Source organism: Carettochelys insculpta, chromosome 12 (genome assembly GCF_033958435.1).
Source record: "Carettochelys insculpta isolate YL-2023 chromosome 12, ASM3395843v1, whole genome shotgun sequence".
NCBI lineage: Eukaryota > Metazoa > Chordata > Testudines > Carettochelyidae > Carettochelys > Carettochelys insculpta.
The window spans coordinates 45,343,976-45,362,063 of NC_134148.1; the positions used below are offsets into that span (position 1 = coordinate 45,343,976).

The 18,088-nt window shown below is 49.7% G+C and overlaps 1 protein-coding gene across 1 annotated transcript in view; it reads right to left on the minus strand.

Annotated features, from left to right (window-relative positions):
- RASGRF1 (Ras protein specific guanine nucleotide releasing factor 1) overlaps nucleotides 1-18,088 on the minus strand; it is a 111,255-nt gene that overhangs the window by 62,571 nt on the left and 30,596 nt on the right. Inside the window, exons 2-4 of the mRNA XM_075006746.1 lie at nucleotides 16,579-16,685; nucleotides 15,088-15,235; nucleotides 7,468-7,560 (exon numbers count right to left, since the gene is read on the minus strand). Coding sequence (XP_074862847.1) covers nucleotides 7,468-7,560; nucleotides 15,088-15,235; nucleotides 16,579-16,685 — 348 coding nt within the window. The remainder of the gene's footprint in view (nucleotides 1-7,467; nucleotides 7,561-15,087; nucleotides 15,236-16,578; nucleotides 16,686-18,088) is intronic.

The window sequence follows — 18,088 nt, forward strand, 5'->3', positions numbered from 1 at the left end:
GACTGAAGTTCAGTCAGGACAAATGCCGAGTGCTCCGCTGCAGCAGGAACAACCAGTTTCACACGCAGAGCATGGGAAGTGACTGCCTAGGATGGAGTCCCGCAGAAAGGGACCTAGAGGTCACAGGGGGCCACCAGCTAAATAGGAGTCAGTAGTGTGACACGGATGTAAAAAGGCAAACATCATTCTGGGTTGTATTCATAAGAGTGTTGTGAGCAGGACACGAGAATTCTCCCACTCTGCCCTGTGCTGGTCAGGCCTCATCTGGAGTTTTGTGTCCTGCTCTGGGCCCCACAATTCAGGGAAGATGTGGAGAAATTGGAGAGGGTCCAGACAAGAGCAACAAGAATGATCAAATGTCAGGAAAACATGAGCTGTGAGGGACGACTGAAAGAACTGCGCTTGTTTTGTCTGGGAAAGAGAAGACTGACAAGGGCCATGATAGCATATTTCAAGTACCTAAAAAGATGTTACAAGAGCCGTGTCTACACGTGCACGCTACTTCGAAGTAGCGGCACTAACTTCGAAATAGCGCCCGTCATGGCTACACGCGCCAGGCGCTATTTCGAAGTTAACTTCGACGTTAGGCGGCGAGACGTCGAAGTCGCTAACCCCATGAGGGGATGGGAATAGCGCCCTACTTCGACGTTCAACGTCAAAGTAGGGACCGTGTAGTCGTTGCGCGTCCCGCAACTTCGAAATAGCGGGGTCCGCCATGGCGATCATCAGCTGAGGGGTTGAGAGATGCTCTCTCTCCAGCCCCTGCGGGGCTCTATGGTCACCGTGGGCAGCGGCCCTTAGCCCAGGGCTTCTGGCTGCTGCTGCGGCAGCTGGGGATCCATGCTGCATGCACAGGGTCTACAACCAGTTGTCAGCTCTGTGTATTTTGTGTTGTTTAGTGCAACTGTGTCTGGGAGGGGCCCTTTAAGGGAGCGGCTTGCTGTTGAGTCCGCCCTGTGACCCTGTCTGCAGCTGTGCCTGGCACCCTTATTTCGATGTGTGCTACTTTGGTGTGTAGACGTTCCCTCGCAGCGCCTATTTCGATGTGGTGCCGCGCAACGTCGAAGTTGAACGTCGATGTTGCCAGCCCTGGAGGACGTGTAGACGTTACTCGTTGCTACATCGAAATAAGCTATTTCGATGTAGGCTTCACGTGTAGACGTAGCCGAGGAGGGAGAAAAATTATTCCCCTTTAAGCTCTAGTGATAAGACAAGAGGCAACGGGTTTACTTTGCAGCAAGTGAGGTTTAGGCTGGGCATGAGGAAAAGCTTCCCAACCGTCAGGGCAGTTAAACACTGGAATAAATTACCTAGGGAGGTTGCGGAATCTCCGTCAGTGGAGATATTTAAGAACAGGTTAGATGGACACCTATCAGGGATTGTCTAGATCATGGTTTCCCAAACGGGGGGGGTGTGCCCCCTGAGGGGGGCATGAAGAAATTCCGGGCAGGGGGGAACGAGGAGACCCAGTTCCCCCTTCCCCATCATTGTCCTCTCCCAAAGAAAGAGCCAGCCTTTGCTTCTGGCTCTCAGCCCTTGCCATTTCACATGGATGACCCGGTGCAGCTGCTATAAAAACCAGGCAGCTGGCGAAGACCCATGTGGAGTTAGCTGTCTCCTGCAAAGGTGAGTAAGTCTGGGTTGGACCAGGAGGCGGAGGAGGAGGGGGTTAGATGAGGGGCTGGGGGCGGGGTAGGAGTGGGGGCTAGTGGTGCCTGGCTTTCTGGGAGGGGAGGGGCTCAGGCAGGTGGTTTGCAGGGCTCAGGCTGGCAGGTGGGCGGCTGGCCCTGGCAGCACAGGGCAGCTTGGGCTGGTGGGCAGGCAGCTGGCCCCAGAAGCGTGGGGATCGGATGTCTGGCACATGGCTGGGGTAGCTGGCTGGTGGGCAGGCAGCTGGTCCTGGCAGTGCAGGGCTCGGGCTGGGGGCAGGCGGGTGGCTTGTGCAGGCAGCTCTGGCAGTGCAGATCTTAGATGGGTAGGTGGTTTGTGTGGGTCAGCTCTGGTGGCTGGCACGAGGCTGAGGCACTGGCCAGCTGGGGCTGCACCAGGCACCCATAAGAGACCAAGGAAAACTATCTGAGTTTATTTTTAATTTTAAATAACATTCTTCCATCAAGTTTTTGTGTTTGTTTGAGATTACAAATTGATTTTTTTGTTAATGGGGGGTTGGATGATGGTGAAGAGGAGGTGGGGGTGTGAGGGTTTCTCAAAAATCAAAAGGGGGGCATGATGCTGAAAAGTTTGGGAACCCCTGGAATAGACAGTGCTTGGACCTGCCATGAGTGCAGGGGACTGGACTTGATGACCTCTCAAGGTCCTTTGCAGCGCTATGATTCTACGATTCTAAGTTAAGAACAAGAAACTTTTGATCCTCAAACGTACAATAAAAAAAAATCTGGAACATGCCCAAATCTGTGTCTGGATCTAACACAGACAGCCCTGTCTGGCCTGCATGCCCAGGAAACCTGGAAGTGCAATGTTTTAACAAGGCTAAGAAGGCACCCCACCAGCATGACACCTCCTATACATACGTGGCCCCAGCTGCAGCCTGCGGCAGTTCTCTTTGGAGGCGCACTCACTGCAGGAGCAGGTGTCCATGCAGGTGAGACTGACCCCAAGGAGAGACGGTGATAAATCTGTGTGCAAGGTGCAGCAGGTAACCTGAGATGCTCTCAGTGGCAATGCAACATATTTTTGGGGGTGGGGGAATGCTGATTTATACGCTCCCTTACACTGGTTGCCATCTCTCCCCGACTGGACCGACCAGCACCAGTCATGGCAATGGCTATCAGTCCATCCAGTCCAGGAGAGTTGCCAACCCTAGCCCCTTGCTGCCCCAAGCTGGGGCTGAGCCCTGGGCTGGCATCAGGACCTTGGGTGGCAGCACAGTTTCCAGGGACAGAGGCCTGGACCATGGGACTGGCAGGCTGCAGAGCCCTGGTGGGGTGGCAATGGTGGGCAATGGGATGCTGAAAACTGGCAGAGCCTGCAAGGCCAGCAGGTGGAGGGACCCTGAGGAGTGGAGAAGCCAGGGGTGCTGATGGGACCCCAAAGGTCCAGCAGGACCCATGCTTGGTGAAGCTGGTGGGTGATCAACAGTGGAGCCAGTGGGTGGTCCCAGGTGCAGGGAAGCTGGGTGCAAAACCTGGGGGTGCTGCAGCTCCCCCCATCCCCAGCACCGTTACTGCCCATGCTTATGGATCTCTCCTGCAATGGTCTTAGTTAACCAGTCTTCTGCTGGCAGCTTTGGAAATACTGGAGCAGACGGTATGACAAACAGCGTTTGCTGCAAAGGACTAGTTGTTCCCTGCAAGGAACAGTTCCTTCCAACACCATTTCCTTGCAGCAGCTCAGTCTGCCAGTCTCTGCATGCAGGGAACCCGGCTTTCCACAGGCCCTCACTAACATGGCCAGGAGGAGGGGCTGAGTGTCTCAGTGCTGGCACCTCTAGGGAGGGCAGTGCAGGAGTGATCAGCGCTGAAGGAGGCCCAGCTGTCATAGCATCATAGACTCATAGAACACTAGGACTGGAAGGGACCTCGAGAGGCCATCGAGTCCAGCCCCCTGCCCCAATGGCAGGACCAAGTACTGTCTAAACCATCCCTGATAGACGTCTATCTAACCTGTTCTTAAATATCTCCAGCGATGGAGATTCCACAACCTCCCTTGGCAATTTATTCCACTGTTTGACCACCCTGACAGTTAGGAACTTTTTCCTAATGTCCAACCTAAACCTCCCTTGCTGCAGTTTAAGCCCACTGCCTCTTGTTCTACCCTCAGGCTACGTCTACACGTGCACCCAACTTCGAAATAGCTTATTTCGATGTTGCGACATCGAAATAGGCTATTTCGATGAATAACGTCTACACGTCCTCCAGGGCCGGCAACGTCGATGTTCAACTTCGACGTTGCTCAGCCCAACATCGAAATAGGCACAGCGAGGGAACGTCTACACGCCAAAGTAGCACACATCGAAATAAGGGAGCCAGGCACAGCTGCAGACAGGGTCACGGGGCGGACTCAACAGCAAGTCGCTCCCTTAAAGGGCCCCTCCCAGACACACTTTCATTAAACAGTGCAAGATACACAGAGCCAACAACTAGTTGCAGACCCTGTATATGCAGCACGGACCCCCAGCTGCAGCAGCAGCAGCCAGAAGCCCTGGGCTAAGGGCTGCTGCCCACGGTGACCACAGAGCCCCGCAAGGGCTGGAGAGAGAGTATCTCTCAACCCCCCAGCTGATGGCCGCCATGGAGGACCCCGCTATTTCGATGTTGCGGGACGCGGATCGTCTACACGTCCCTACTTCGATGTTGAACGTCGAAGTAGGGCGCTATTCCCATCCCCTCATGGGGTTAGCGACTTCGACGTCTCGCCGCCTAACGTCGATTTCAACTTCGAAATAGCGCCCAACACGTGTAGACGTGACGGGCGCTATTTCGAAGTTACTGCCGCTACTTCGAAGTAGCGTGCACGTGTAGACGCAGCTTCAGAGGCCAAGAAGAACAAGTTTTCTCCTTCCTCCTTATGACTCCCTTTTAGATACCTGAAAACCGATATCATGTCTCCCCTCAATCTTCTCTTTTCCAAACTAAACAAGCCCAATTCTTTCAGCCTTTTCTCATAGGTCACATTCTCTAGACCTTTAATCATTCTTGTCACTCTTTTCTGGACCCTCTCTAGTTTCTCCAAATCTTTTTTGAACTGCAGTGCCCAGAACTGGACACAATACTCCAGCTGAGGTCTAACCAGCGCAGAGTAGAGCGGGAGAATGACTTCTCGTGTCTTGTTCACAACACACCTGTTAATGTATCCCAGAATCATGTTTGCTTTTTGCAACAGCATCACACTGTTGACTCATATTTAGCTTGTGGTCCACTATAACCCCTAGATCCCTTTCTGCTGTAGTCATTCCTAGACAGTCTCTCCCCATTCTGTATGTGTGAAACTGATTGTTCCTTCCCAAGTGGAGCACTTTGCACTTGTCTTCATTAAACTTCATCCTGTTTACCTCAGACCATTTCTCCAATTTATCCAGATCATTTTGAATTATGACCCTATCCTCCAAAGCAGTTGCAACCCCTCCCAACTTGGTATCATCTGCAAACTTAATAAGCGTACTGTCTATGCCAATATCTAAATCATTGAGGAAGACATTGAACAGAACCGGTCCTAACACAGACCCCTGCGGAACCCCACTTTTTATACTTTTCCAGCAGGATTGAGAACCATTAAGAACTACTCTCTAGGTACGGTTATCCAGCCAGTTATGCACCCACCTTATAGTAGCCTCATCTAAATTTTATTTGCCTAGTTTTTTTACAAGAATATCACGAGAGATCGTATCAAGTGCTTTACTGAAGTCTAGGTGTACCACATCTACTGCTTCTCCCCTATCCACAAGGCTCGTTATGCTATCAAAGAAACCTATCCGATTAGTTTGACAAGATTTATTTTCACAAACCCATGCTGGCTGTTTCCTATTACCTTACCACCTTCCAAGTGCTTGCAGATGATTTCTTTAATTACCTGCTCCATTATCTTTCCTGGCACTGAAGTTAAGCTGACTGGCCTGTAGTTTCCTGGGTTATTCTTATTTCCCTTTTTATAGATGGGCACTATATTTGCCCTTTTCCAGTCTTCTGGAATCTCTCCTGTCTCCCATGATTTTCCAAAGATGATAGATAAAGGCTCAGATACCTCCGCTATCAGCTCCTTGAGTATTCTAGGGTGCATTTCATCAGGCCCTGGTGACTTGCAGACATCTAATTTTCCTAAGTGATTTTTAATTTGTTCTTTTTTTATTTCAACTTCTAACCCTACCCCTTTCCCACTAGCATTCACTATGTTGGACATTTTTTCATCAGACTTCTCAGTGAAAACCGAAACAAAGAAGTCATTGAGCATCTCTGCCATTTCCAAGTTCCCTGTTACTGTTTCTCCCTCCTCACTGAGCAATGGCCCTCCCCTCCCCTTGGTCTTCCTCTTGTTTCTAATATATTTATAAAAAGCCTTCTTGTTTCCCTTTATGCCTGTAGCTAGTTTGAGCTCATTTTGTGCCTTAGCCTTTCTAATCTTGCTCCTGCATTCTTGTGTTGTTTGCCTATATTCATCCTTAGTAATTTTTCCTTGTTTCCATTTTTTATACAATTCCTTTTTTATTTTGAGATCATGCAAGATCTCCTGGTTAAGCCAAGGAGGTCTTTTGCCATATTTTTTATCTTTCCTACACAGCGGGATGGGCTTGCTTTTGGGCCCTTAATAATGTCCCTTTGAAAAACTGCCAACTCTCCTTAGCTGTTTTTCCCCTCAGTTTTGCTTCTCATGGGACCTTACCTACCAGCTCTCTGAGTTTACCAAAATCTGCCCTCCTGAAATCCATTATCTCTATTTTGCTGTTTTCTGTTCTACCCTTCCTTTGGATTGTGAACTCTATGATTTCATGATCACTTTCACCCAAGCTGCCTTCCACCTTCAAGTTCTCCACCAATTCCTCCCTATTTGTTAAAATCAAATCGAAAAAGCTACCGGGGGGAAGCTGTTTTCAACCTTTTGGAATAAAAAATTGTCTCCAATACAATCCAGGAACTTACTGGGTAGTCTGTGCCCTGCTGTATTAGTTTCCCAACATATATCTGGATAGTTGAAGTCCCCCATCACCACCAAATCTGGGGCCCTGCTTGACTTTGTTAGTTGTTTAAAAAAAGCCTCATCCACCTCTTCCACCTGGCTAGGCGGCCTGTAGTAGATGCCTATCAGGATATCACCCTTGTTTTTTACCCCTCTTAGTCTAACCCAGAGACTCTCAACACGTCCATCTCCTATGTCCATCTCCACCTCAGTCCAAGTGTGTACATTTTTGATACATAAGGCAACACCTCCCCGCTTTCTTCCCTGTCTATCCTTCCAAAGCAGGCTGTACCCTTTAATACCAACATTCCAATCATGTGTATTGTCCCACCAAGTTTCTGTGATGCCAATGATGTCTTAGTTGTATTTATTTATTAGCACTTCCAGTTCCTCCTGCTTATTACCCAGACTTCTTGCATTTGTATACAGGCATCTAAGATATTGATTTGATCTTGCCTCCCTGTTTTGCCCTGACCCTCGTTTTACTCTGTCATTGCTGCCCACGCTGCCTTCCATTTCTGACCCATCACCCAGGTTTCCATGTTCTCCACTTACCTGTGGGCTTTGCTCCCCTGCCCCCGTTGAACCTAGTTTAAAGCCCTCCAGGTAGCATAAAGCAACCCAGCTTTCTCCTTTGTGAATTCCCAGAGTGGGGAGGGCTCAGCAAACAGCCCAGCCCAGCTAGCACTGCTGCAGGTAGCAAAGGTCATGGTTCGCTCCCTGACATAAATTGCAAGTCACCTATCAATGCACATCATGGGCCTTCCAAGGTAATTAGCTAGTACCGGAGCCCAGCTTTGGTTGTGACTTCAGTGAACACATCTTGAACATATTTACCTTTTTGATTTTCTTGATATCGCTGTCATCGTCGTTTGGCGTGCTGCTCTGCGTGGACTGGATGCGCTCGTTATCTTTCAGTAAGGAGGCAATCTATAAATACACAGGAAAATGAGCGGGCCAGTAGGTACCAGGCTGGCACTGCAAGACAGGTCAGGGCACAAGTGCAGTGTGGGAAAATGCCTTTGTGAGCTAAGCCCTGTCTCCACTTATGTGCATGCACCAGCCAGTAACTCCAGGGCTGGGAAGTGAATAATTTAATAAACTCATTCAGCTCCTGAACAATGTTGAGACTCTATCCCCAAGTCCATTTTAAGTGACAGTCATGAGCACAGATAGTGGGATTCTGCCTCTAACAAGAAAGCACTCATGATACACTAATGAAAAGACTACAAAAGAGTTGTAAATACCAACCAGATAAGCCAGTTGTATGTATTATAACATATTTGAAATATAAGTAGTCCTGTAGCCCCTTGAAGAGTAACACTCATATCTATTGGGTAGGCTGAACCTATTTTTCCGAGATACGCGACAAAAATGGGAACCTGGCACATATCTGTGCTAGGCTAGAAATGTTGCCAGACACTAATTGCAAAGCCAGGCAACTGCTCTATGATAACATCTCCCAACAGTACTCGTCAAATATGGGATAGAAAGAAATTGCAGAAAATTCCCAAGTCATTTTCATCCACGTGATCCTTTATTCACCATTTTGCATGAACATTTAAAGGGGACCTTTTAGGTTTACAAAATTTTCATTTTCACAAAGGTTCCGGTTTTTAAATACATCCTCTTCCCTTTCGTCTCCTTTTCCTCCTCCTCCTCTTTTTATTCACCTTGTCACTGAAAATGTGGCAGAAAAAGAGGGAAGGCTTTTTGGGGGCGGGGCAGGACCGAAAAACCAGCACTGAACAAAATCTGTATTTTTCAATTTTGTTGAACAGAAATGAAATGAGAGGGTCACAGAAGGCATCGGGTAGGGGAAAAACATTTATTAAAACTTTCTTCAACATGGGAACAACTTGCTCTGTCCTATGTGCTCTATGCGGGTTTGAGAACATGGGTCTTTGGTGCAGAGTGGTAACACACTGGGCTATTGGGATCAGCAGTGCCAGAAGAAGGAGACCAGCACCACAGGACCAGAGAGTAGGGATCAGAAGAAGGTGGAAGGAATCAGAAGTTGAAATAGCTTCTGCCACATGGGGTCAACCGCCTCCCTCTCCAAAGCAGGGACTTCTCTGGGATCTGACCTGCTCGAAGCCCATTCTGACAAAGCTGTCAGAATCATGACAGAAGATCAAGCAGGAACTATTTCTCCGATAGCCTTCACCGAAAGCCCTATGCACTTTACCAGGGATGAAACCAGGATGCCCCCGGAAGCTGCCTGTGGAAGTGATTTGGAGGGTACAAAATCCGATACTGAAGGGGACGTCTTTCTACAGAATTTTAAACCAAGCTAAACAAATTGCACCACAGCAACAGACTTCCAGAGGCTGCTTTACAGCACAACAGGAAGGTGGTGACATTCTCTCTCCAATCCCATCAGGTCTTCTTCCCATACAGGTACAGAGAGAACAAACCAGCAGACCAGTAGCACTTCAAAGACTAACAAAATAATTTATTAGGTGATGAGCTTTCATGGGACAGACCCACTTCTTCGGATCAATATCACAGGTACAGACAGGGCTGTACGAGGCTGAGAACTGCTGATCAAAGGGAAGACAAGTCGGAGGAAAGCTGTTCTTCTGTCCCAGCCTTTCAGGGCCATCTGCTGTTTCCACCTTGTGCTTCCCAGCCCTTCTTGTGTAACAGAGAGAAGATGGGCAGCTCTGCAGCTGAATGTGCACTGCCCAGCCAGGTTCATACCGAGCAATCCAGATGACCAACCCTTGGGTCTCCCGCTAAGCAGTCGATTCAGGAGAGTACTGCAGCATGAGCTCCGTTTTAAGCATCTGCTTAAATCCAGTCGATTGGTGTGCCTATGAAAGCGCATTGCTGAACAGGTATGCTTTTCTGAATGGGGCCTAAGGCCCTTATCCTGCAAAATGCTGAGCTCTCCCAAGAGGTTCTGAGTGCCCATGGTTTGAACTGGGATGTGAACATTCTGGGTCATTATAGGGGCTCTTTTGCATACTTGGCTTAATCTAATTCTTGATTCGCGCCCCCACCCCAGCCCCTCTACTCTCTGATTTGCTCATCTTGATCATTTTTTTTCTGATTTGTCAACCTTGATTACTATTTTTGGTTCTCTGTGCCTCAAATATTGAGTCTGTTCTGGTATGGCTGTGGTCTGAAGAAGTGGGTCTGTCCCACGAAAGCTCATAATAAATTATCTTGTTAGTCTTTAAAGTGCTACTTGCCTGCTTTTTTGTTCTCTGAGCTGTTGGGGTTCAGCAGGGCTCACCCAGTGCTAAGTCAAGCAACAGGCATTCCAAGGTGTGGCTCCAGACCAGCTGATATCTCACTTGGAAGCAAGTCTCCCTAGCTCTGCCAACTGTGCCCCAGGGCCAGCTACAAAATGGTGTAATTAATTAATAATTAGCATGTATCAAAGACAGCACATTAATGACAAAATGGAATTGTTTCAGATTTCCAACCAAGTGATGGGTGAAATAACTTCTGCCAGCTGGGAGCGAGGCTTAAATCATCTAACTAATATCCAGTGTGGGAAAGGGCTGGGTTTTCTTTGCTGGCCTTTTGAAATCAAGTAAGCAGGGTTTGCATATTAAAGGAGAAGCTGATTATTTGATCTCCACTTCAAAGAGCAGCGGAAAGAGGGAAAAAAAACCCACTAGGTAAAATCAAATGCATCTGGGCTCAGGGAAGTGCTAATTAACTGCTAACGCTCAGCCAGCTCCTAGATTATTGATTGCTCAGGGTTCTTAATCCATAATCCCTCCCCCAATTTTAGGGTTTGCCCACAACTCCCGTATTTCTCTTTTTGCAAATGTCAATACTTAGCACTGAGGCCTTAACCCCAGGGAGAGACAGGAGGGAACATTTAACCCAGCGGAGCTCAGCTGCAGAATATGAATATAACTAGGACAGCTCACTTCACACATCACTTTGGAGAGCAGCAGCAACTGTGTTTTTACTTGACAACCACGATGGGTCAATAGGGTTTCATTCACCAGCTCTACCCAGCCCCAGGGGTGAAACAACCAGGCAGCTATGTTTAATTCCAAGTAAAACAAACCAGTAGTCCTGTAGCACTTTGAAGACTAACAAAATAATTGCTTAGTGATGGGGCAGACCCACTTCTTGAGATCTGGATGTAGAACATTTCCAGTGCAGCATGGATGGTTTTATAACACAGAGGCCCCCACGCATCACAAAGACAGTCTCCCTACCTTTGATATGTGTAATGATCTCAGGCAGGACACGGCCACCGCTCTGTTAACTCCAAGAGCTAACACGGGTGCCCTGGTGACTGTAAACAGTAACACCTGTGTTAAAAACTTCAACAAACTGCACTGGGGGCTGCTTCCCCAGGGCTCCTCAGGCTCCGCTCAGCGTTGAGGTCCTGCAGTGGGTGCACACACACACACACTGCAGATCCAACTGTAGGACTGGGGCCTCCGTAGGCCCTGGAACTGCCTCGTGGCATTCTCGTTATAGTCCTACCTGCAAAGGGCAGTGTGGTGGGCATGGCCAATCAGAGAGAGGGGAGCAGGAAGGCCGCTTGGCCTTGGCCTCAAGCTCAAAGGTGGCCTCAAATTTAGACATTTGGTAATTGTTTGGCATCCGGCCAGTGCACCCTCTAATTGCACCCAGAATGGAAGAGGCAGGCAGCGCAGCTGGCAAAAATCATCCCAGCTGTCCAACCTGTGTGTCATGTGCTGCCGGTGGCTGATCGCACTGGGCGGGCCTGGCAGTGCAAGAGAAACACGGACACTGGACCTCAGCTCTGGCCTGCTAATGCTCACGCCCCACACACACAAACACACACGTACCGGCATGTGCACACTCAGCCAGAGTGCAAGGGGGAAGTGGCAGATCTGGAGTTTTAGTGTGAGCTCATCTCCACCTGAGAGCCAAAGCACAGCCATACACGGGGCCTCCCCAGCGCCAACCTCACAGCTGTTTCTTGGGCCAGCCCCAGACTTCCAAGAACCTCACGCATCTCCCTGTACCCTGGTCCTTCCTGGATGGATGTCAGGGGAAATACTGCTACAGAGCTCGGCGTCCCTGCTGGAATTTGCCTGGCAGGAAGGGGACAATGCGGTGCTGGTAACATGTTAACAAAGGAAACTTACCAAAATGTTTCCCTTTCACCTGGTCTTGCTGCCCTGCCGGGCTGGTGGAGATTCAGCTGCCTCCCTGGGGAAAGACACGGCGCTGCGGGGCAAACCCACCTCCGCTTTGTTCCCAAACCCAGAAGCCATAGCAGGCTGGTCCCGGAGGGTCATCTGCGCCTCCTGTAGCATTACGAGATACAGCCAGGCTCCTGCTCTCCCATTTCCTGGTCTGCCAGTGGGAGCTATGCCCAATGCGTTTGTGTGCAGTGACATAAAGTGGCAAATCCCAGCCAGCACTCCAGTGACTAGGTAGGGCGGTTTGGGTGCCACTGAGCGTCTCTTTACTAAGCGGCCCCAGTTTGCCTGGCCTGTGTCCGAATGAGGTGAGGGTGTTTGGGAAGTCACTAGATGGTTTACGCCAAAGGCGGACGGGTGAACTCTTCTGAAGCACCGGCATGAGTCAGGGATGAGGGGGAACTTGCAATATACAAAGGAGGAGCAAGCACCTTCCCCCCAACCCCAGCAGGAAAAACATGCCCACCACCAGGCCCCTTCATGTTTTCCAATTCTAGATAATTTGTACTAAAAAAGTAAAACAAATACATATCTATAAATGGCAAACCCTAAACCAAACATTCAAAATTATTAAAAATGTTTTGTTTTGATCAACCTAACCCAGAAAACATCCTGCTCGCGGGGTTGTGACTCTTTTCGAGGTGTGGTATTTTCAGGTCAATTTGGGATGAAAAAAAATCTAAATCTTGAAAATTCTTGCGGGTGAGGAAAACGGTTTCCCGCCCGCCTCACGTTCTGACTCGTCCAAAAGTTATCCAACACTGAGCGGCTGTCAGACATGTCAGTCACCAGTGGGGGCTCAGGGAAGGGTGCCACCTACTGGCTCACCCTGGTTAGCACAACACCCTCAACCTAAAACTCTACTTAAAATGAGAGCAACAAGAAGTCTTGTGGCACCTTATGGACAAACAGATATTTTGGAGCATGAGCTTTCGTAGGCAAAGACCCACTTCGTCAGATGGATGAATGGGAGGGGTGGTTTCAGAGGGGTATTTAAAGAGTGGGGTCCCAGTAAAGGGGGAGGGCCAGAGCTGACAGGGTCTATTCAGCAAGGTGGAAATGGCCCAGTATCAACAGTACTTATCAAAAGAGCTAAAAACAAGTCAGATCAGACAGGGGGATGTGAGCCTTTGTCAGAGTCTAATGGGGAGCTATTAATACCCAGGGCAGAGAAGCTGCCTTTGTAAGCTATGAGCCACTCCCAGTCTCTGTTTAATCTTTGGTTAATGGAGTCAAATTTGCAAATAAATTGCAGCTCAGAGATTTCTCTCTCCATTCGATTTTTGAAATTTCTTTGTTTCAGGACTGTCACCCTTAAATCTGCCACTGAGTGTCCAGGGAGATTGAAGTGTTCCCCCACAGGCTTCTGTACATCACCATTCCTGATGTCTGATTTATGTCCAGTTATTCTTTTACGGAGAGACTGTTCAGTTTGGCCAATGTAAATTGCAGGGGGGCATTGCTGGCACATGATGGCATATATTATATTAGCAGATGTGCAGGTAAAGGAGCCCCTGATGGTATAGTTGATGTTAGGTCCTGTGATAATGTCACTGGTGTAGATATGTGAGCAGAGTTGGCAGCGAGGACCGTTGCAGAGGGCTGGTTCCAGGCCTAGAGTCACTGGTTTGTGATTTGTAGTGGCTGGTGAGGGTTTGTTTAAAGTTGGCAGGCTGTCTGTAGGCGAGGACAGGCCTTGTCAGCTCTGGCCCTCCCTCTTACTGGAACCCCTCTTTAAATACCCCTCTGAAACCACCCCCCACTCATGCATGTGATGAAGCAGGTCTTTGCCCACGAAAGCTTATGCTCCAAAATATCCGTTAGTCTATAAGGTTCCACAAGACTTCTTGTTGTTCTCGAAGCTACAGACTAACCCGGCTACCTCTCTGTGACTTGTCTACTTGAAATGGTAAGGAGAGGTACGGAATTGGGTTATGAGGTGTAATTCTCCACTTGGTCTTCTGTACAGCTCATTACTAGGATGCCAATCAGGCTGAGGAACATCCACCCGCACGCTTACAAAGAAGGCAATATACAAAGTATAATAGCTCCCCATGCTCATTTGCCTTCAGTCTAAGATCTTCCCCTTCCATGTGCAGCGCTGCTCTGCTGAACAATTCTTGCTTTTTGTTCTGTAGCATGTTTTAATTCCCATCTTGTCACCACCTGCTGTACCCTCCACATTTACCATTACAGTGCACTGAGCTGATGCACACGCCGCAGCTGCAATGTTTTAAGACAATGCGGCTCCTAGAGAGGCTTTCAGAGCTGTTACCCTTTTAGAGCCACCTTCTCAGTGAACTGTCAGTTCAACGTAAACATTCATTTACATAAATTGCCCTGGCTGCACTGTGGTACCAAAATAATGGCAGATTGTACATCACAAAGGGAGAGTCGCTCAGAAAGCTTGACCCGGCCCTAGAAATAGCAGGTCACATTCATTTTCATGTTCTTCCTTTTGCTTCTTCTCTAGCCATCTCATCGTGAAAACTCATGTAAAGAAGTCAACAGTAAATGGAAATCTAATTATTGTGTTACACAGAAAAACAGGCAAAAATAACTCGGAGATTTTCCACTCTTCTCCAGCTGCCATCCCAAGCCACCAGCTTTAACCCTTGGTCTCTCAAACACAGCCAGCTTTTTAAATCATTCACCTGTGTGTCACACAGGGCCCAAGAGGCGTTCTACTCCTGCTCAGAGCTGGAAGCATGCACCCAATGGACTTACCTGCTGCTGCTACCTGTCAGTAATAGAATGCCGAATTTTTCCTACCTTGCCCTCCTTGCAGTCACCAGAAATGGTGTAAAGTAACTGCAAAATGGAGATTGCATGCCTCCGATTCCAAGAGAGGCCGTTTTACGGCTCCCTCGCACTGCCATAAACAACAACCCGAGAGGCAGGGCAGGGGACATCAAAGCTGCCCCAGGCTCAGGGGGAACTGCAGACTCTGTTAGACGTCCCTAGGAAGACAAGGGACGCATCTTTCTAACACACCAGAACCAACAGAGCTAGACCAGCACTGCAAATGGCACTGGAATACACGTGGAGAGCTCACTGCAAGGACCCAGAGGAGAACCAGCGGGACAGTGTAAACACAGAGGGCCAAATCCTCTGCCTGGTGTGACTCCATCCATCCAATGACCCTGCTCTGATTCTCCTGCCTTTGCCCCAGTATAAATGAGGTGATAAATGCCCCTGTGTGACCGACCAAGCTGCCTGTCTCCTATACAGTACTGGAAAGGTATGGACAGCGTCTCTTGCTGCGAATTGACACCCAACAGGGTAGCTGGAGAGTTGGGCTTGTTACCTCCGATTTCAGACGTTCAATCTCGATTTCTCCATCTTCAATCTGTTGTCTTAGTTGCTTGGCAACAGTTTTCTCCGTTTCCACAATCTGAAGTAAATGGAGGTACTTCTGCATTAAAGCTTCATGCTCTGTAGCAAGAGTCCTATAACTGTTACACAGACACATCCGTTACAATGATTTCTCCCCTTCCCCCCTCCATCCCCCTGCTCTCTGCTGCTGGCTCAGTCTGTGCACCGGTACTAACCCCAGCACCCAGTGCGCGAGGGGCTGAGACAGGACTGCCAGTCCTGCTGGCACTGAGCACTCTACGGCTCACACAGACCTCACAAAGCTCGCTCAGGCCCAGGTCCTGCTGAAGCTGGTGGAAAGCCGGCTCTGCTGGCTCTGCTCCTGCGGACATGTCCAGATGTGCTGAACTTTGCTCGTGTGATTCTGATGAGCTTATTCGTGCGAGTAAAACGACACAGATCGGGAAGAGTCTGCAGGATCAGGGCCACTGCTGCAGCACACCCTGGCTCCTAGCTGCTTCCCCCTCTTCCAGCTGCCCACTTGCAACGGAAAATGCCCTGCTCTGACTTGGGGTGTGGGCCTGCCTGGCTGCTGCCCTCAAAACTGACTGATCAGTACGATGCTGCACCATCTGACCCTGAATCGAACACGAGCCGTTTCCTGAAGAGAGAATGTGACTTCTGAAGACGTGGCAAAAGGAGTAAAACATTCAGAGCCGGATTTCTCCCTCCCAGCCAAGAAGCCAGCAAGGTCCATGGATTTATCAGAAGGGAGACTCTGCCTCTTGACTTTCTTATGAACTTCTGCCTAGATTAAGCGACCACACCAGACGTGGTCATCTCCCCTTGTTCCCTGCCTCCTGGCAACATGGCTGGCACGGATTTTCCTACAAAAGAACTGCAAATGAGCTGCTCTCCCATGTTCACAGCCTGAAACCTGGGTTTTAAAACCTAGTTCCACCAGCTTCCGATCTTCCATCTTCACTGACTCACTTTAGATCCAAACAAAAATTGTGGGGCTTTTTCTGCCATCGAGGTCCAACCCATTGGCCAGTCGGTCAGCTCAGAGTGAGGGAGCTCTTAACCAGGTTGGATCCCGCTAGCTGCTCCTGGGGGTGCACCTACTGAGAGTCCCTCCATGCAGAGCAGCTTGCAGGATCAGAACCTTAGAATTCTTGTTCTCCTGGAGCAGTGGGGTTTGAAGCTGGGTCTCCTACACCCCAGACCCATCTGCTCCCTCGAGGGTGCTGCACTGCCTCAATTCACCCTCAGTGGGAGTTCAGAGCCATCAGCCTCTTGCAAGAGCAAGTCCCAGGGCGACCGACTGCAGCTTGTTCAAGCAACAGAGCTGTGACAATTTGGCCCCCTTCCCCAAGCCCTCATTTGCAATTCCCTGCCCAGCAATCGCTTTTGGCCTCTGGCACTGTGCTGTCCTGCCCCGGCAGACAAATGAGCTGGAGTTTGTGATTTCAGAAGATGATACCTTGCATGAGTTATAGCTGCTACCCATTCATCGCAGTCTTTGGCATCCTCTGTCCTCAGCTCCAGGGTCTTCTGATTATCATGGTTGAAACTAACAGTGAAATAATGCTGTGAAAACAAATGAAGAGACTGTTACTACGAACATGCCCGGGTCACTAGAAACAGAACTCTACGCTCATTTGCGTTTCAGTCTGGGCCGAAGAACGCCGCCATATTGCTGAAGAGGAGCCTGCAAAAGACAGCTGCTGGAACCCGAGGGTCGGACACAGAGCAGCGCTGGGAGGGAAGGCAGCAGCGCACTGTAACAGGGCTGGGAAGGGGGAGAAAGAAAGGGGCAGGAAAGAGGGTTCGGACAGAATTCTGTCACTGGGCAGAGAGAGTCTTGCCAGTGAATTCAGGGCGACCCGCTGGTGCTGTGCAGGAGAGAAGCCGGGTGAGTAAATCCCCACCCTGGCTCCGGGGCCTGCGCTGGCACAGGGAGGTACAAGCAGCAAGTGGGGAACCTCAGCCATGTGCAAAGCATGACCTTGGGCGCACACTGCACGGTGGGTCTTACACGCAGCCCCTGACGCCGTGGCTTGGCCGTGACATGCCAAGCAGGCCCGGCGCTGGGGGCTTGCTGCAGCAGAAGGCAAGGCTCTCACGGACAACCGCACAATAAGACTCGGCACGCAAACTATATTTAGCTTCCCTTGACATTTCCAGTGTCTGTGTTAATTGTGATCATGGCGGCAGCCAGCACAGCCACTAGCTTGGGCTGTTCAGGAGCTTTCCTGTTGTCTCCTAGGAAACAGGCAATGTGCTATCATGTCAGACACTCCCCTGAAAACCCGAACCAATGCCGGCCCGCCGAGAACAGGCTCCATCTGCCCTTAGCGTCGGCTCTTCAGTAAAGTTTAGCAAGAAAGCTGAATGAATAGAGGTCGCTGCGAAAACAAACAGCCCACAGGTTACTCACCTGTATTTGTCTATTTCCAAGGCTGCAGGTAACAGGCTCCCTGCTAGCACAAACACGCTGAAATAATTAGACACAACAGCCCACTGGGGGACCATCCCCCCGGGTTTTGATTGGATTTTTGCCAGCCCTGACTGCTCCCCACAGGCAACCTACTCCTTCTCCCCCGATTCTCACGCCCCGCCCTGCCCCGCCCCCCCCGCAGCTGTTTGGCTCCTTCTCCTCCTCTGCTCCTGCTTGTCTTCCTAACTTCCCATTGCAGTCCTGGGGGATGGCCAGGGGCAGGTGTCCCTACAGAGGGAAGAAGAGGTATCCAGTTACTCCCAGACTTAGCTCGGTGTGGCCTCAGTCCAGTCTCCTCTCTCAGGAGTCCCTAAAGCCAAATCCCACCCCTGGAAACGCCGTGGCTCAGGGACCAAGAATCGTATTCAGGCCTAGGCCAGCTTCAGGCAGCCTGCAGGGAGCACTGGTCGTGTGGGTCACCGTCAATGTTCCCTCTCATATTTTCCATCCGTGTGTGGAATACATTTTGTTCTGCGCACTTAGGCATGTGCAG